At 39.3% G+C, this 20,452-nt stretch overlaps 2 protein-coding genes across 2 annotated transcripts; both read left to right on the top strand.

Moving 5' to 3' along the window:
- Positions 1-298: 298 nt before the first annotated feature.
- SGCB (sarcoglycan beta) lies at positions 299-9,331 on the top strand. The gene is made up of 6 exons (XM_076336235.1): positions 299-366; positions 2,607-2,816; positions 3,730-3,915; positions 4,028-4,219; positions 5,428-5,559; positions 6,427-9,331. Exons 1-6 carry the CDS (start codon positions 343-345, stop codon positions 6,628-6,630), a joined length of 948 nt encoding a protein of 315 aa, XP_076192350.1. The 5' UTR covers positions 299-342; the 3' UTR covers positions 6,631-9,331.
- Positions 9,332-9,396: 65 nt separating this feature from the next.
- Positions 9,397-18,473, top strand: LRRC66 (leucine rich repeat containing 66). The gene is made up of 5 exons (XM_076336236.1): positions 9,397-9,600; positions 9,826-10,326; positions 12,732-12,901; positions 13,461-13,791; positions 15,228-18,473. The coding sequence occupies exons 2-5, from the start codon at positions 9,831-9,833 to the stop codon at positions 17,933-17,935; spliced, it is 3,705 nt and encodes a 1,234-aa protein (XP_076192351.1). The 5' UTR covers positions 9,397-9,600; positions 9,826-9,830; the 3' UTR covers positions 17,936-18,473.
- The last annotated feature ends 1,979 nt before the right edge of the window (positions 18,474-20,452 follow it).

The raw sequence follows: 20,452 nt of genomic DNA, 5'->3' as shown, positions 1-20,452 counted from the left end.
GCCGCGTTCGCGCCGCCTTTATAGTCGCGATTGTAACGTGGGCCGGGCCCGGCGCGGCGGTGGGTGCCACGGCGACGCAGGCAGGGCGCGCCTCGGTTGTAGTAACGCGGCGGCCGCCCCCGGCTGCCCGCGGCCCCACGGCCCGGCCCGGCGGGGTGCGCGGCGGGGGGGAACACCCCCTCGGCCGCCAGGTGGCGCCGCCAGGTAACGCGTTTCCGAACCGGCGGTAAGGACCCGCCTCACGGAGCGGAGCGGCACCGAGCTCGCCCCCGACACCCTCCCCGCGCCGCAAGGGGGCGCCGGCGGGCTCCTCCGCAGCGGCAGCAGCAGCGGCGGAGGAAGATGGCGGCGGCCGCCTCCGAGCAGGTCTGTCCCCGCCGAGACGCAGGCACGGAGGGGCGGCGGGGCCGTCCCCGCCGGGTCGAGGAGGCAGCGAGGCCCGCCCCGCTGCCCGCGGGGCCGCGGCGAGCCGCCCGAGCAGCCGCTCCGGCCGAGGGGCGCTGCTTGTGGAGGGGGCGCTCGGGCGGGGGCGCCATTTTCGCGGCGGTTGCCGAGGCTGGTTTGGTGCCAGAGACCTCCGGCGCGGCGGGCGTGCGGGGCCGCGGCGGGCCGCCCGGGTCCCCCTGGCTCCCCGCCGCCTGCACTAACCGGGGTGGGGAGAAACGGTGTTTGGACGGCGTTTCCGACCCGTGCCCAGCGCTGTCCGGGAAGGACGGCCTTTGCCTTGCGGGAACAGCCGCCTCAGCAGGGGAGAGGCAGCCTGAGCCCGCTGTCGGGGCGGGAGGCGTTACAGCCCGGAATTGCGCCGTCCAGCCCGCAGAATCTCTGAAAAGAAAAATACTTTCTGTTTTCGAAATAAAGTGTTCTGGTATTTCTGTACGGGAATGTAACTGTCTTGCGTAAATAGGCACTTGCCACTAATTAGTGACGCGGAAAGCAGCTGGTCGGTGCGGTTGGTATTTATAGGACTGCGCCGTCAGTCGTCTTGTTACGCTGGCACGAGCATGGTAGCTCAGCGGCAGTGTATAAATAAGACCGACGCTCAGATTCGGGTTCAGCATCCGAGGTCTCACACGGGAGCGAAAGCTAAATTTGTCAGAAGGGGTGTCACTGTCACCCAGTCGGAGGGGTGGGACGGGGACTCTTGTCAGCGCCGCGCAAGCCGGAGGGAAAAGAACGGAGCGGTCCGAGGGCTCATCCGTCAGGAGCTCCGGCATCTCCGCGGGACTGCTAATCGGAGTGCATCTGTGTATGTGCATGTGCGCCGGTGGCGGCTGGGGGTGGGAAGCCCCAGATGCCTGAGGGGTCCTGTACCAGCCTCGTCTCGGGTGCCGTAGGAAGCACTGCCTAGTTCTGCATGGATGCTCCAGCACTTGTTCCAGCAATCACCATTTCAGCCATGTTCTCCCAGTCCTGGTGCTGTCTTCTGTTGTGCTGCCTTACCAAGTGAAAAAACTGTATTGGGGTTTTATCTCACCGTCACATCCTTTCAAGAACACACTGTCCTCGGGACAAGATACTTACTGTCCTGTTGTACAAGATTTCCATGTCCTTTTCCCCAGAGCACAGACCTCTTCTCTCTTCTTTCCCTGCCTAGCCAATTCTGAGTTTGTGCAGGGTTAGCGTGGCTTCCAGAACATCATCAAGGAAGCCCTCCATAAACTTGTTCAGGTCAAGCACCTTTCTCAACACTATTTCCTTGTTCTTTGGCAACAGAAGAAAACAAGATTTTTTTACCCGTTACATCAGTATAGACACATAAGTGCAGTAAGCTTAAGGTGCAGCTTCAGGATTCATTTCAGATCAACAAACTTAATCCCATCAAAAAGATCAAGCCCTTTCTTTGAAGAATTGAACCCTTAAATAGCAACCTGTTCCATTCAAGGGAGGTGGAACAAAATTTTGGACAAAGTTACAAAAATACATCAAAGGTTTATTTTCCCTATGAATATCTACAAGAGTTTCTTCGACATGTTAATTTGTTACATTGATGGGATATCCCTTGCAATCTGGTAACTTCAAATGATTAAATTAAAGCTAGGCTAGCCAAGTTCCCCGTGCCAGCTTTGAAGCCTTACAGTATTGTTCTTAATGCTGCATGCAAGCAATAGAAGTTGAATGCAAACCCTGTGCTATCAAACTAACTTAAAAACTATATCCACTACGCGCCTTTTGGATAGACTTATTGAGAGTCTATCCAGCGTTAGCATGGAGGGAACTAAAATCCTGTGTATTGGTAAATGACCTGCAAGATTATGTCCTGTATTGTCCCCAAGAGGTAAAAACTTGATGAAGTTCTTTACAGCTGTTTTTTTTTACTGCAACGTCATTAATAATTCCTATCTGCCATGATAAAAATGAGATATAAAAACATATATTGTCTGAAAATATCTGGATTTTAATTTTAGTCATTGCGTTAGCAGAGATTGCAGTGGTTCTAAATGCATATTCTAAGTACAGAGGGGCAGACTGAAATATAATACTGAACATAGTATCTAGTATATTCCACTAGTCAATTCAAATTTTAATTTTTTGCATACATATATGTGTGTCATTTTGGTGAATTTACATGCCTTATAACAGCTAATCCATGCTTTGTATTATAGCAAAGTTCTAACGGCCCGGTGAAGAAGTCTATGCGAGAGAAGGCTGTGGAACGCAGGAACGTTAATAAGGAGCACAACAGTAACTTTAAAGCAGGATACATTCCAATTGATGAAGACCGTCTCCATAAGACAGGGTTACGTGGCAGGAAAGGCAACTTGGCCATTTGTGTGATTGTTCTTCTTTTTATTTTGGCTGTCATCAATCTGATTGTGAGTATAATACTTCGGCTGTAAGCAACATTAGGACGTATTTCTTTTTGACGGTTTATTAGAGAAATAAAACTTACTCCAGTATGGCTGAGAAGAACTTAAAATGTACTGAAGGAGATTTCTCATTTTTCTCCTTTCTTTTTTGTTCTTTCGTAGTCTGAGCAAGATTAGGTGGAAGAATCTTATAAGTTCAGTCATGATTATTTCAGTTATATGGTCCCAGCAAGGAACCTACCGTTTATGCAGCACAGAATTAGGAACCTTGAAAGTGTCTCTCCATTCCCAAAACTCAGTAACAGCAAATGTGCAAAGTGTTATTAGTGCAGTACAAATGCATTCAGGATAAACTGTTAAGCCAGGAATATTTTACATATAATAACAGAGCTGCACGTGAGCATTCAGAATTAATCGGCCACTGCACTTTAAACCTTTGTGGTTGTAATTACCACCTTTTTATTGCTTGATCAATGAGAAGTAATGAATTATTTTTCATAATTGGACATCCATCTGTGAAGGTGCTTTCTTGTAGTTCAAGGGTAAGTATATCCTGAGCTGAGCTACTTTGTTCAGGAAATCTGTTTAGCTAATGATACCATGGTTACCCTTAAACAGGAAAAAGATTTAATTATGGACATGATTTAATTTCAAATATATATATATTTTATATATATACAAATTATTTTAGTTACCATTTCAGATGAGTCTAAAAATCATGTAAAATGCTTTTCATAATTAAATGTGTTCTGATGTTTCCAGTAGGAATTGAACAGATTAAAGTAAATTCACACCTAAAACTCACTTAAACACTAGCATTAATAATTATTTCAAATAAAACATCTAGTTAATACAATGCTTGTTGTGGGAAGATCCAAATGATCAAAGTAATCTTTGAAAATGTGCATTTCTCTTTCAGATTACACTAGTTATCTGGGCAGTGATTCGAATCGGTCCCAATGGTTGTGATAGCATGGAGTTCCACGAGAGTGGCTTGTTGCGGTTTAAGCAAGTTTCTGACATGGGTGTTATACATCCATTATATAAAAGCACTGTAGGAGGCAGACGTAATGAAGATTTGGTGATCACTGGAAATAATCAACCTGTAAGTTATATCATGAATTGAAAGTCTGTGAGCAACACTATGGAATTACACTCACATTATTAATAAACATTATATTTGAAACATCATTAACTTCATGACTTTGTTCCTGAAGATTGTATTTCAGCAAGGAACAACCAAGCTTAGTGTGGAAAAAGACAAAACTTCTATTACCAGCGATATTGGCATGGAATTTGTTGACCCACGGACACAAAATACCCTGTTCAGCACAGACTATGAAACTCATGAGTTTCATCTGCCAAACGGAGTTAAAATCTTGAATGTACAAAAGGCCTCTACAGAGAGGGTATGTCTCTTTTAAATACCACTTACTTTTTGTAGATGCTCATTACAGAATTGCCTTAGTTGTAGAATAAGGAAAAAAGTTTACTAATCCGATCTTTCAAGCATATTTAGAAATTTGACTAAATGTAGCTAAAAATGCAGCTCTGAAAACGTAAATCACCCTAAAAATTAGAACAGAAATGAAAACTGACATCATTAAATGAGTGTAACATTGGGAATACCATGCCAACTAGGCCTGTGTGTCTTTTTATTAAGCATTTATCCATTTGTGCCTGGATAACTGTTTCAGAAATAAAATTTCTATGAAAAGCTTCTCTGTTCCTAGTAAGATCTTACAAAAATAATTAGCAGATCTCCATGTATCATTTTCCTTCTGTTGGAGATAAATGTTAATACAACCAGAATTTCAGCAGTCTGAGTAAAAGTGTAGAGAACAATCACAGCATTATAGGAGTTGTGTCAGTTCATGGCTTCTAGGTTAAACAAGTTCTTAGTTTGGTTTGTACATTAAATATGCTGTATTTATCAGGAAACTAAAAAACCTAAATGCCAGTGTGTGTACATTTAAAATGTTGATCTTAATGTCAGACTAAAATTTCTTTCTTGCATATCATCACTCATAATAAAGGCTTTACAGATAGAGTACAGTGCATAGTTCTTTTGTGTAACATCAGTAGAGTAGTATCAGTGGTTTTATAGAGGGTTGAGTGTGCCTTAGGAAGCATTGAGTAATCCTGTTAAGGATGAAGAGAATTTAGTTTGCTCTTCTTTGTGTTTCCTCTGCAAGGCTAACAATTAAATAGTATGTTCTAGAAAAAAAAACCCAAGCCTATAAATACATAGAAGGAACAGATTAAATGAAAACAGAGGAGTAAGTTTACGTAATCAGTCCCAACAGGAAGCCTGTATTTGCTATGAGTGTTAACTCTGTATCCCATAAAATTGTCATACAAATTGTTATTTTTATTGCAAAAATAAAATATTTTACATACCTTCCAGAATTAAGTAATCCTTGTTTTTAAATGTGAATGTGGACAATAACAAACGGGCAGAAGCTTCATAGGCATAATGGCAGAAGGGCAAAAAGTACATTGAAGTTTTTTATTAAATTGTGTAGCAATATTTTTAAGGTAATTAAAGTTACTCAGACAAACCCAAGTGACACATTTTCATTGATCTGTAATACACTTTTTTTGTTTATGTTCTTAGATTACCAGCAATGCGACCAGTGATCTCAACATAAAGGTCGATGGCCGTGCTATTGTCCGTGGAAATGAAGGTGTTTTCATCACAGGCAAGACCATTGAGTTTCGAATGGGGGGTAACATGGAACTTAAAGCAGTAAGTATTTCAAATCAGCATTTTTTGAACAGCTTACTTTCAAGTTCAGGCTGATAGTAAACTGATGTAGCTTTATATGGTTTCAAATTTTATATAAAGTAGTCATGCATAAAAGTTTAGTTGCAGTCAGCGTATTTAGTAGGATTTTAAAAGGTGGTTTATTACTTTGTTGTTAATTAGTGGTTCAGGAGTTTTCAGGTAACAATGATTTACTACTGTTAAGATGCTAAAAACCCACGATGCAATTAAAGCTAAGCTATTGGCCTCTGCACTGAAACGAATACCAAAGGGAATTCATCTTCTCTTCTGGAGGCTTTACTGGGGTCAGCAACCTTTGACAGAGGAGCAGAGGATACGGTTAGGAGCACTACCTTCTGTGCTGCCACAGTAAGCCTCGCCAGCATTCATTTAAGAGTTTTGGAGATTGTTAAGATTGCAGGGCATATGGAATGATGGAAGAGGTTAAAGGAGGATAAAAAATAGACAGACGTGCACTTTTATTTCATGTGTGAATGAATTTCATGTATGAATTCAAACACTGATTCCCATTTCACGTCCATGTTTTTAGATTTACTGCATTTGCTAATATGTCTGTAAAGTGAAAAGCCACACTACTGCTGTCTCTCTCAATATCGATCTATCACTGGAATAGCAAAGTACGTTGCTGACTATAATTGAGAAATTCATGGGCATTATTCACAGACTTAATTAAAAAATGAAGCCTTGTCATATGTACTTTTTTTATTCTGTTGATTTCTACAGCCATCCTAAAGATGTCATTTATTCGTTAAACCAGTTTGTCTTTTTCAACAACAACCTGCCTTGTTTAAATCAGAAGTTGTACTCTTTTTTTCTCCCTCTTAATAGGAAAACAGCATTATCCTGAATGGAACTGTGATGGTCAGCCCATCGCGACTGCCAAGTTCTTCTTACGGGGAGCAGTTTAATAACGGCAACTGGCTGCGTTTCAAGCTCTGTATGTGTGCGGATGGGACACTGTTCAAGGTTCAGGTGACAGGTTACAACATGGGTTGTCAGACTTCTGTCAATCCGTGCGGAGCCACGCACTAAAACACAAACCACTACCAGGAGAGTTCTCCTTTGTGTTTACATATATTTGTACGAAGTAATTGCATGCCTTCAAGGATTTCTGTTTTTACAGCAGTTTATACTAACATTTATTACATAATATTTTTAAGCAAAGGCTGTTACGTTCAGCAGTATTATGTCATCATCTTGTTAGCCGTAATAGTGGCACTGATTTAGTAAGCTTTCAGTCTACATGCATACTGAAGTACCTTCCTGAATTGGGATCAGTAGAATATATTTAAAGAACGTGATCTTAGCAACAATCTCGACTGCCTTCAGTTGCCTTTAGAGGAGGTTTTTGTCCTACATCCCAAGACCTTGAGGGCTGCTGAGAACACAACTGCGATCTGAAGTACTTCAACAGGAATGTCCATTTGTTGTTGGAAGTGGATTTCCCTAGGATGGCTGAAGTAGCGGATTTTTGTCTTCTCTTCATTTCTTGCCAAAGGTTGATGTAATGATTTCCCCCAAAATTATGTGGTTTACCATATGTGTACTAAGAGAGGGGTAATGGCAGATTCACTTTAAAATACTGCGTTATTTCTGCCATATATTATTATGTAGTTAAAAAAAAATTATGCTAGCATAAATAATATTTGCAAAGTAATACCGAGTGTGGAAATGTAACTTCAATTTTGAAATAGTCTTGCGATTATTGAAGTGTTGCTTGAGCTCCCATTCTGTCTGTGCAGTTTAGGCATTCTACAGTTGCTTAATTTATGTGAAGTATTTATAAAACGTGTTTATATTAGAAGTACATTTTTAAAGATGTACTTATAACTTGCTCACTACCCAAAAAAAGTGTTTTCCTGGGTGCTTTAATGTGAACAGTGTATGAATCCGTTATTCAACAGGTAATAATCTAAAGCGTGACTGTTGCAGCAGAGTCTGAGATCAGACTCTTTTTCCCCATAAATGTCAGTACTGCTGCATTACTGAGAACCTCAGAATTAAATTCTGAAGTTAAACTGCAGGTCTATAATTCTAACTGTGATGGTATTGGATCCTATGACAGCAGAGTAAATACATGTGTATCTGAATTTGCCAACAGTGAAACTGTCTCTGTGGTGAACTGGGGCCTTACAGAAACTATTACAGCCTTGTAACTGCTTTTGCAGAGGTAAGGTGTTCTGTACTAAAAATAGACCAGCTCATTCTAAGATTCCTCCTTTCCCCAACCCATGTATTTCTTCAGTTTAAAATAGTTTTGTTTTGCAGTAGCATCAAGTAACCTTAATCATGGAGGCCACAAAGGTGACTTTGCAAGTAGCTTTTTGACAAGTTTTTCTAGATAAGCACACACTTCTCTTCCTAAAAGTTGTACAAATGTTACACATTAACTTCAGAACTGGTCATTCGTTATGGGAAAATATACTATCTACCCTTGGTTTATAGCTCTCAAAAGTACATGGAATTCCACAAAATGCAAATCAGCTCCTGCTGCAACAAGAACTTCTTATCTAAGGTCCCAATTCCTGTATTTACTAGAAGTCAGTAAGTTCTCATGCAGGGTGTGTATGGGTGGAAGTGATTTCTAGAGGGGGATCCTTAGGTCAGGCATTATGCCACACGGGAGGTCAGAGGGGTCATATTTCTCTCATTGCTCAAAGGTAAAGCCAAATTTTGATGCTCAGTAGTTGTTGGGGGTTTTGGGGGGTGGACAGCAGTGAAGCTGTTCTAAGAAAAAACAGAATAAGCAGAATAAAATGTAGCAAAAGCCATTGAATTGCTCACATTAAAGATTACGGGAAAGTACTAACATTTTGCATACTGCCTTCATGAACTTCATAATTTTACTAGAGTTAATATTTATTAACCACTTCAACACAGGTTCTGCTGAAAACTTGCACACATCTTTGCTGCTACGTAGTGCCTCAATTAGTATCTGTTACAGTTAGGAGGAGGAAATTAACATTTTTAGAATTTTCACTCTCATGCTAATGGAAGTTTGTCGTTTTATTTTTATATATAAAAATACACACACACACACACACAAATATAAGCAGCAGTATCCTCAAAGCTGAAATAGATCTTGAAAATGGCAGATACTGCCTCGGTCAAGTAGATTACACACGAAGAGCATATTAAAGCTCTTCTTTCGTTAATACTGACATGCCTATATGCTAGTATTGGATTCTTGTAATTACCAAGAGTTCTTTTTAAAATACTGTACGCAACATAGCTGAAAGATTTGTCACAAAGGTACTCTTAAATCATGGTCTGGATAATTTGTTTTGAAGTGTGGATTTTTTGTCAAAACGTAGCAAAACCGATCATACAAATACCAAATGAAATAAATTACCAATTTGTTAGCCGCTATTTATGTATCGTTAATGTATTTTGTTGCCTTCACTACACAGTTTGAGAAATGCTGGCGCCACACGTCTTGTGTTGCGCATTTATTTGTTGTTTATCTTCTAACTGCCTAAGGTACGTTTTTCTATACCTATTTAAAACATCGTGTGGCACATTATTTATTTCAATCTCACAGATGTACTTAAGATTCTGTGCGTTTAAAGTACGTTCTACAAGCCTCTGTGTAAAACACCGTACTGGGTACGCTGAAACAACTTACATGTGAAGAGTTCTCAGCATTTGTAAAGGTGGTGGTTGTTTTAATAGGTGAAAGACAATTGAATTTCTAATCTTTGTTTTGAAATGAAACAATAAATTCTAAGATGCAGCTGTGGTTCAGAAGTGTTATTTGTAAGAATAATTTTTTTTCATTAAAAAATACATTGTCGTGTTACTGACAGGGAAACTAGTATTTTATTAACTGTAAGTATGAAAATCATTCCACATGTACTCGTCACTGATTGTATCAGGTGGACTTTGCTCAGTGGTAATTGCGTATGATACCTGAAGTAGAGTTCAAAAGTCTCCACTGTTGTTAGTTCACAAGTTCCTGAGAAGCTGTGTTTCTCGACTGAAGGGCTGGAAAAGAAAGAAAAGGTTCGGATTGTTTTCTGGGAGAGGTGGCAGGAGGGGGAAGGTTACCAGTTTATGAATGTTCTTTTTGAAAAATACCTAAGACTCCAAAACTGAATGTTTAAGGCAGAATGTTGGTAATGCTTTGGGTATTTGTTTAGTGTTGATTTTTCTAATGTCAAAGTATTTCCGCTTTCTATTTAACTCTTGTTATGCTGAACTTACCATAATTTTACATTTTACATATAGATACTATGGATAATCTTCACTTGAGTGTCATAGCTGTGGTCCTTTACTTTCATCTTCCCGGATCAGTGGGAACCGAGTCACAGCGAATTCTTCTGGATACACATCACCATTCAGACTGCCGGTGGGATGGGGAGTTCTTACTGAATTGTTCTTTTACCGGAGTATCTGCTATTCCAGAAGATATATCACAAACAGCAATAACGGCTGATTTTAGTTACAATAACATTAAAACTTTTCTGTGCACTGATGGAAGAAGTGAAGAATGGATGCTAAACCACCTGAATCTCAGTAACAACCTGATTTCTGAACTCTCCTTAACTACTTTTAGAAATTTACCCCTTTTAGAAACTCTAAACCTCGATGGTAATGCCATCCACACCCTCACACTGGACATACCTACGCCTGCACTTGGGTCTAAAAAGTATGGAAAAGGCTGTCATCTCCTGCCTGCGTTGAAAGTATTGTCAGTTGAAAGAAATAATCTTAATACAGTTCCAAGAGGTAAGCTCTCAAAATCTTTAAGGACCTCACTCCCAAGGGGTGAGTTGGGTTTGGATAGGATTCGGTACATCTTGCTGAATTCAGAATGCGACGATCTCATTTAGTTATACTTAAGGTGAGGGAAAGTTCCACCTGCGTGCAAATACAGAGACTGAAGCAAATGGGTTGTTTTGGATTAGGTTGGGGTTTTTTATACAGTCTTTGCAATCATAATGCCTTAATGTCGGTCAGATACAATCAAATTTATCCTCTGAGAGCCCAAGCAGTATTCTTCCTTCTTGTATAGAAAGGGAGGTAAGGATCTTTGGAAAAACACCAGCCTCCACAACCCAGTCAAGAACCTTAACATCAAGAAAATTACGGATAATGAATTTCATACTATTCAGAAGAAAGTAAATAGTCTTTTAAATAAACCTCGCTCCAATTTCAGTATTTCACGAAGACAGGAAAATATATTCGGTTCAGTCAAAACAATGTTGCTCTATGCAATGTGACACCCAAGCAAAATGACACCTTCTAGTAACAAGAGAGGGCTGTAAGGTTTCGATAGACTTTTAGGAAGTGTTTGCTAGTCGCTGAACTACGCTAGGCATCGTAGCCTTTATGACGGCCTCTGTCCTCATAAACGGATGGTTCACATTGTCCAAACAGTGTTTAAACGAAGCAGAAGCTGCAGGACGAGCAACACTATCCTATATATTGTTTGCTGAATTTAATTGATCTCTGATAACATCATCAGATTCATTAGCTCTAGATTTTGAAAATACTGGGGGGCCCAAACCAAAAACCCACCTACCTCACGAAGTCAGACAAAGGGAGTAAAATTTTGCACCTACACAGGGTCCTCGAAGTTCTATTTTTCTCCTTTTTTGATACTGAATAATTCTCTGGCATGCAGGAAACCGTTTCGCTTATTTTGTAGAATCTGTAAGGTTCCCATATAGACAGTATAGAAAAGCTTACTTTATAAATACATTGATGCAGATTTGATTTGTTTTGATAGATAAATATAACTACACATTATAGGATGCCTCAGTGGGTCAGACAGATCAACCCTTTTCTATAAGAGACTCAATTCTTAGATGTTAAAAGTCAAATTGCTACGCATCATACCACCATACTTCAAGTTATACTTAAATCCCATATTCATTTAAATACATGTTCAGAACCTTTATTTTCCTCCTCCAAAATACTTCCGTAACATTCTAGTTTTTAAGCTCTGGTAAGAAAACACAAACTTAAGTTCTAAAGCAGAGGGGTTTGGCCACAGAGAAACCCTGCTCACAACCGCCACCCCAGGTGTCAGCTGCTGCCCACTATTGCCGCACCAGTGTGTATTTTTGGCACAAATTTAGCTTCAGGGAAGCATCCAAACTACAATTCTTCGTGCAGGTGGCAAGGAAGAGTTGATGAACTGCCAGAACTTCTGAATGCCTTTCCTATCAGCTACCTCTAGTTTTACAGCAGGAATGAATCATTCCCTCTGCTTTTCACAATAAACCCAAAGATCAATTGCCCGGCAAACAGAACAGCCAACCGGAATAAGAGATTTCCAGACCAGATGACACCAAGGGCAAAATTTTTAAGGAGAACCAGTAGCTTCTCAAGATTGCTGTATGAGCAAAAATCACTTAGAGTGACATTCGGGTGTTACAAACTGTGGTGATGCCGAGTGTTCAAGTGCCTGCCTTCCCACTGGAACTTGCCCGCTGGAGCTTTGGGGGCTGCCTGCACAGCACCTAAGAAAAATGAGGCATCTCCAGCATCCAAAAGGGCCACTTATGCAAAACAGATGCTGTCGTAACTAGGATATGCTGAAGAATGTACTGTCGTGCTTGATAATTCACAGGCAGACAGGCATAAGCAACAACGCTTTTGTTTTCAGTCAGGTTTACATCCTGTGAATATGGTTCAAGTGATTCCACATATGAAAAACTCCCGTGAACTTGCAGATGGCAATGAATAGGAGATACTGTATCACCTTTTGCATCTTCATCTTTCATTTACAATTAACATATTTGGATTTTATAAACTGAGTATATTCCACCCTTTCACACTCCTCCTTTCCTACCTCCAGTTCTCCAGAGAAGCATGCTCAAAGAAGAGAGATCACAGTCAGAATAATTTTGATTGATAGCACAAGGGAATGTTACCGCTTTTATGGAGATGTGGATTTTTAAAACATGCATTGATTATGAATGTATTAACGTGCCTGCTGTTGATGCTACACAACTTTTAGAATGGGACAACCACTGAACAGGAAAGGCATAATAACTCAAAGCCTGCAGCCACTCGTTGCAATAGACAGGAACGGAAGGAATTTTGTTGCAAAGAATTTTAAAAAGCCACTTGACGCAATTGGGAAAACAAGAACATGAAATGTAAAATAGTTTTGTTCTTCCTAGGACTAGGCCTGCTGCAATCTTTACAAACTGTCCATTTGTCATCCAATGGCATACGACAGATTGATCTGAATGATTTTCAAAACTGTTCACAGCTGAAGGACATCGACTTGCAAAACAACAAGATAACTAAAATTCATCCAGACGCCTTCAGGGATCTCAACAAATTACAGGTTGTAAAGCAATATTACAACTGTTTCAATGTTTTGTGTTAATCACCATTAAAGATATTAATTATAAACTATTCAGCATAATTATATCGGTCTTTGATTATTATATTAGTATACAATTATAAAATATAAAGCAAATGGTGAAAATAATAATTATTTTTATATAATACATATACTTGCTTTTCATATATAGGAACACACACACACTTGTAAATATACAAAATATAACTGTAAATTCACCATTTATCTATGCCACAAACCAGCCCATAACTGCCTTAAACACACATACATCCTTTTCTACCCCCGTCCCTTCCATGGCGGGAGCCCTGCGGCTTCCCATTCACACAGAGGTAGTCTACAATGGGAGAATTCTAAATATACCACACTTCAAACTTTTCATTTAAATTAAAAAGCTTAGAACAATATTCTTGAAATCCTAACCAGATATATTGTTCCCGTAACTGCAAAAGTGCTTGGATACTAAAATAAATTTATTGTTGATATTGCAATTAGGATTCCATTGTAAGGCTTACCAAATTAATTCTGAATTCTTTCCAAATAGGTCGTGGATCTCCGTCAAAATGCTCTGACAACCCCTTTACCACAGATATTAATGAGTTTGAACTTCTTTCAACTTGAAGTGGGTTTGTCAAATAACGCCTGGATATTTAACTGCAGACTAAATGCTTTCAAACATTTATTTCATTTTCTTTTTGACTCCACAAGGAAAAAATGGAGTATTTCATACAATAAATCTGCCAGCGACTCACAGAAACCTCTGCTGTATCTTTCAAGTTTCCATTTAAACTGCAGCGACAGTGTTTTGCTCAAGAGGGCTGTAATCCCAACAGGGAAGACATCGGTGCTAAACTGTGACCTGGACAACACAAGGGGTATGTAAAACAGGGACTCTATCGATATGCTGCTAAAACCCAAACACGTGCAGAATGATCAAAGAAATCTGGTTTAAAAAGTGGATTTCTAAAGATACTGTTTAAAAATAACTGAACAACAATTTAACATGCAAATTATTTCATTAGGAAGTAGTGCACTGGTTAGAATACTTGAAAGTCATGTTTCCCAAAAAAAGTCTTCATCTCCTTGCTTACATTAAACTAGTAGGTGATGCCAAATTACACACAAATAAATTTCAGTAAGTAGTACGTTGCAAATTTAACAGTTACTTTTGGAAAGCAAATGAAGGACCAAATAGCGGGGTGGCACTTCTGGGGCATGTAGAAAACTGAGAAGGATACAGTAGTGTTTCTAGTATTCAGTTACAGCAAAATGAAATGGAAGTTTATTTGCAAGGGAAAGGATTTATATTTCTTCTAAAAAAGTACAGCTATTGGAGCACACAGTTCACTTAGGAAACTAATTCAGCATTTACAATTAATACAGAGCACTTGAAGTACAAGTGACAAAATCTACAGAGCTCAGACTTTCCACAAAGAAGGAAAACTAAGACCAAACTTAGAGTAGAAGGTGTATTTGTCATGTGCCATAAGGCAAAACGGTTTAACTCTAATGGACTAATAGCACTTTCAGGTGGTAAGGCTTTCCCCTTGCAACACTTTATCCCCAGATGAAAATACCTAGGATCTATCAGAAACGTCACCCGCTTTGTCTGTTAACAAGGAAAGTCATGGAAACTCTGATCACGGGATTAAAATCAACACACTGGATTGCACCAAAACTCAACTGGGAATGCAAGCAGATCCAAAGGCAAAGGTGTACATATAACCTTGAAACATATTCCAAAAACCAACAGCCAGCCACGGCCTACGCTAGCTAAAGTTTGGAACAATTGCTCGGTAAATACAAATATCCTTGGTTTTCAAACCTTTTTGCTGCAGTCAAAGCAGTAACTACAGGAAAATCACAGTGGTTGAAACATTGATGGTTAACTAGTGAAGTTTTATCCCATAGCTGCACGCAGTGGCCGTGGCCACGCTGGAGAACGGCTGGCTATAAATATGGATCTTCCACAAGGGAGCTCAGCGGGTGTTCCTAGTATGACCCAGAACACACTTAGATATTTTCAGTGACCTCCTCCCTTACCCACGCCATTTTTCTTGTAAAGTCTGCTATTAAGACCCTATACGTACTGTGTTTTAAACGTGTGTGGGGGAAATACAGGATGCTTTAACAGATACTTGGTACCATGTAAAACAACTATGGATGGATAAAAAGAAAATGGATTGTATAATAAATAGTTAAAATTATCAAAGATAAGTCAGAGTATGCTCTTATAGAAATAACTTGACCCTGCAAACCAAGTATCCTATACTTTTAAGAAAGATTTAGTTTGTGTTTTCTTTTATTTCAGGTAATGGAGTCTCTTGGTGGACACCTAAGGGCAGAATTTCAGAAGATAATAGCCTTCCTCATATGACACTGGATAAAATGAATAATTTAGTGATATACAATGCTGAGAAAACTGCTGAAGGGTTATATCTGTGTATTTTTAATACACCAAAGGAGAAATATCTCATCTACGATATACAGGTGAAAGAAAAGGTTTCAACATTTTTGGTTAGAAAAGCCCGGGACACTAACACTGTTTTTAGACAAGGAAGAACAGAGCAGGACCTTGCATTGGCTGTCTGCCTCTCGGTGTTCATTACGTTTGTTTGTGCTTTTTGTCTGGGTGCTTTTGCTAGACCCTACCTTGTGAGCCTGTGGAGACTCATGCGCAGGAACAAAAATTCAGGTTCAGAACATACTTATTCTAATCAAGCTTTTTCAGATGAAACCTTGAGCAGAGAGTGCTCTGCAAGCAAACCAACAAATACGCAGTGTAATTTGTTCATTTTTGATGAGAATTCTTCAAGAAACACACACATTTTTCCTACAGAAACTACTTCTTTGCATGAAAATGTCATTGGTAGCAGTGTACATGCACCGAATACCGAAGAAGAGTACCAGAAACAAAGCAATGATGAGATCAACGTGAAGAAAAAAACAGTGTTTTCAGACATCAAAACTAGTATCAGCAATGATGAAAATATAAATGTTGATGATAACGGACAATTTTCTGTAAGGATAGATTACAAGAACAGCAATGAAGTAACGCCAAGAAAATTAATAAGTAATAACATTTCATTATGGAAAGATTCAAAATACGCAAATAATGAAGACTCAGAGAAGAGAAGGTTCCCTCCCATGCCCAGGAGATTGAATGCTGACTCTTATTCAAATCACACTGACTCTTCAGATTCGGATTCATCCTTCACGGGAGAAACTGGCTTTCCATTTTCCACAATACAAACACCTACAGTTGCACGAGATTCTAGGAACAGCAAGGTAAGCAACAACTCTGGTCTGCTGCAGTCTGAAATCACAAAGGCTACACCAGATTCTCCTGAAAGAAAAGGTATCGTTTCACATAATGAACCCATGAGCACTACAAAATTTATGCCTGGAAGGCAAAGCTGTGATGAACAACTTGGTTTAAACGGCAACATGAATATAACCAGTGATGTGGGAGATTTTATTTTACCCAGTAGCTGCAAGAGAGATACAAATATTGAGAATTTAAGTGTCTGCCAAACAATAGAAAACTCTCCTCTTACAGAGCATGACTATAAAATGGAATGTACAAATGAAAAAGATGCTTCAGCAGATATATTTGGCGATAGTTCTTCAGATGAAGGGACTCCATTCACAATGAGTGACTGTAGTTCTTTAGCAGACTTTGAACTGGAACAACCTGATGTTAGTGACAACCTGCCAGTCTGTCAGTCATCACTAGAGGAAGCCGATACGAACAGTGGAACTGAGAAGTTCTCAACACTGCCAGAGTCTCCAAACATTGCTGCTGAACTTCGGCACATTGGGAAAAAGGAAGACAAGAACAATGCGTATTTTGAAACCACTATTAATTATGGATCAGATACCATCGTGCCTGAAACAGCATCACCTTACGCTGATAAGTGTAGTGACCATGTAAACATGTCAGATTCAGACCCAATTAGTTCTTCAAGTCAAGAAGTTCCCGAGACGCTTGATTATTTTACTAATGCAGAGTCAACAGTACAAGACTCTATTTCTGATTCTCTCCACAACCAAAGTACAGATTTTGGTAATATGTTACTTTCATTACAACATTCTCTCACGTATGACACAGATACAGAGAACACTCCTGAAGAGGCTGAATTGCAGCTGTATCAGTTTCCCATTGAATCACAGCATTCCCCCAGCTTCAGTCCCACTGAACAAGAAGAAAATGCACCAGAGGGAAGTACAGACGAGCACATAGATAGGAACTCCTTTGAAAAGAATCATCATGAAGGGGATATTACATTAAGAAGAAACACGAGTACATCTGAGGACAACGATTTTATTTTTGCTCCCATTGATATTGGTTTGAATGAAATTGTTCAAACATCATCACTACTGCATTCCAGCAACGAATCATCTCTTCAATCTCTGCCTGAACACACAGCTGAAAAACATTTTACGGTTATTACAGAGAAGGAAGACTTGCTACCACAGGGGAAGCAGGTGAACACAACTAAGGCTTGTGCAGATAAAATGCAAAGAGGTTTTAATGAGAAAGACTGTGATAGATATACAGAATCACAGGATACCAGCAACCATAGTCTGCCCGAAGAAACGCAGTCTTGCAATCTCACAGCAGATTTGCTGCATCTTCACTCTTCTGGGAAAACACAATCAGTCTTCAACACAGAAAATCATTTCCAGCTGGATCAGAGTGACGAGGATGCATATTCCTTCTCAGTCCCACAAGGCTTCTCCAGCGAAAGCACACAGTACAGTTCATGTTCATTCCCACAAAAGACTACAGGAAATACAATCTCCGAAAGCACTGATTCCAGCAAGACGGGGGATGACACTACTTTGACAGGACTGGAGAACAATTCTACAACAGCTGTCAACCTCCAAAATTCGAGTGAAAAACATCAAAAAAGTCGCACCAATTTAGGACAGGGCCAGTTTTTTGTTAAGAAGAAAAGAGCATTTGATGGATTTGCTAATGTTTTGCAAAGCAGGAGAACAAACTTCAATAGTTGAGACACAGAAGTGTAATACTAATCTCCCACAGTGTTTATGTCATATAGTAAGTGCAAAAATGAGTCTTAAAATGAAGTGTGTAACTTTTAGTAACTGTTAAATGCCATGGGTTGTTTTTCTTTGGGGTTTTTTCCCCTCCTCAGTGCAACTATCTATCTGCCTTCAACTTCAGAAACCCAAGTTACAGAACTAGACTTAACAAGGAGATGTATAAAGCCTGGATCCATCCAATTTAAAAACACCGTAATTCCAAAGGTTAGTTCAGGCCAGAAGCCATGGACTTCTGTTTACAAGAGTACTTGTAAAAAAACAAGAATAGATTTTATGAAAAACAACTCTAGGATATTCAAATGAGTAAGCTACTCAGTAGTTATAACTGATAATAAAGCTTTTGCTGAGTTATAATAATAATATATATTTACTTTCTCATTATTGTTAGTACCAAGATACTAGTTTCCCTTAGAAATTGCCTCTGATACGCACTGTTTTGTTTCTCTTTGTCTAAAATAAATGTAACACTGAAATTATCATTACATTATTACTATTATTGTGTTTTCCTGTGGGACTCACCCTATACAGTGAAACAGTACATATTACTGTCTTCTGCTTTTTGAACGAAATTCATGGATGAAGTGTCTGAATTCCCACAGTTTTGCAAAGATAGGTAAAGTCCAAGCAGTATTCAATTACATTGAAAAAATTACTTTTTAACTTGGCAAGACAGAGAGTAATGAAACCCTTCTTTCTCAAAGAAACAGAATGGAATTCAAACCTTGCAGAAACGTCAGTTATAGAGATCTAGCTACTGCTGGGACATCACCTGTCGTTTGCAGATGTGGTGACATAGGCAGGGTAATTTAAAAAAAGACAACCTACTATTACTAAGCTATAATTCCCTATAAAAAGGATCCTACACCCACTTCAGAATTTTACTGAGGGGCAAATCAAGAGCAGCTCAAAACTGCTGTATTAGAGTATCAGTAGCTTGATATACAGTAACTTTTTCTAAGCCAAAAGATAAACAAATGTAAGATAAAATTTTCTCTGAATATGGCCCAAGGCCCTTTTAACATACACAGTATCACTGATGTAGTCCCTGAAGGGGAATGTCATCACAAAGGAGAACAGGCCCAGGTTCCCAGAAAATGCAGGAGGCTGGCCAGCAACTCTGGGAAAACTTTGTTATGAAGACACAATTAATTCACTAAAAACTCCGAACCGAAGGAACACATTTCAATTCCATCAGCCGAGAAGCAAGTCCAATGCCACAGTACATCTTTGAAACCATCTTTAAAGAGAAAACTAGGAAAAAACAAAGAGATGCTAACAGAAACTAGTAATTTTTGTTAGCTTCATGTACTTGGAACTAAAGAAAAAGTAAAGCAACTGAAGGAGACCAGTACTGATATTATTTGATCTTTTGAAAAATATTTTCTTTAGCGCCTTGAGTTCCTTTTAAATAATTGTTTTACACATCTAGCATCACAATTATCAGTTATATATTTACTGAGCCAAGTCACCTACGCTCAGATCTCCTGTTGGTTTGTTTTGGGTTTTTTTTCTGGCTGATTTTCTCAAAATCTCTAACATAACTCAGAATAGATTATATGGCAGTTTCAGGTAGGTGTTGCATCGATTTGATTTAGGTCACCACAGTATTTGCAAGTAACTGCACTCAGTAACATCTGCAATTCAATTACAGGCAATGAATCTGCTGTCATTCACACAGATCTTCTTGCTTTCCAATTAGTTCTTGGAAGATTTCTGTTCTTTTTGCTCCAGTACTCAGTGATATCTGAACTGATAACTAAGAATTTTTTTTAGGAGCAGGTACCGGCTTCATTCCTTCAGTAGGAGTCCGCTCAGGAACCAAGGATGAAATCATCTTCTGAAGAAATTGATAATTTGTCATCAAATTATTCATGAGTTTAAGGGTCTGATTTTGTTTTCTGTTTTTCAAACACAGGAAAAAGTTTTACGCATATAACTGTCCAGAATTGTTCATACAGTCTGAGTAGACAAGAACTAAATGACAAAACGCTCAAATCTGCAAAAATCACAGCATTCCTAGAAATGTTAAAAATAAATACAGTAACTCTAAAATACAGTATGTTTCCCAATACAACTCCTTCCTTGAGTATATAAATGTCTGTAAATGTTATATCCTGTCCTACTGCAATTTTTCTCTCCTAATCCCCACATAATCTCAATACTCATGTAATGTCTTGGCTTCTACTGAATTTAAGGCTGCTATTCTCAGAGAGCGGCGTGTGACATAAAAAACCAACTGTTTTTAGAGGCTGTCTGGAAGTAAAGAACTGGGTAATCTGAGCGTGATTCCTCGTAGGAACAGCTACATAGCCACTAGGAGCGGAAAACAGAACAGTATTTCCCCACCGCCAGCGCTTTTCTTAGCACTCATAACCAGCTTTCAGTAAAGCTCATTATACACAGAAGTTACTTGTGGCCAAAGCAACTTTAAGAATGGAATACATAAAAAAGCGCAGACTTGCTCTT

Source organism: Aptenodytes patagonicus, chromosome 4, assembly GCF_965638725.1.
Source record: "Aptenodytes patagonicus chromosome 4, bAptPat1.pri.cur, whole genome shotgun sequence".
NCBI lineage: Eukaryota > Metazoa > Chordata > Aves > Sphenisciformes > Spheniscidae > Aptenodytes > Aptenodytes patagonicus.
Note: the sequence above shows the minus strand (reverse complement) of the source record. Positions and strands in the feature narration are given on the sequence as shown.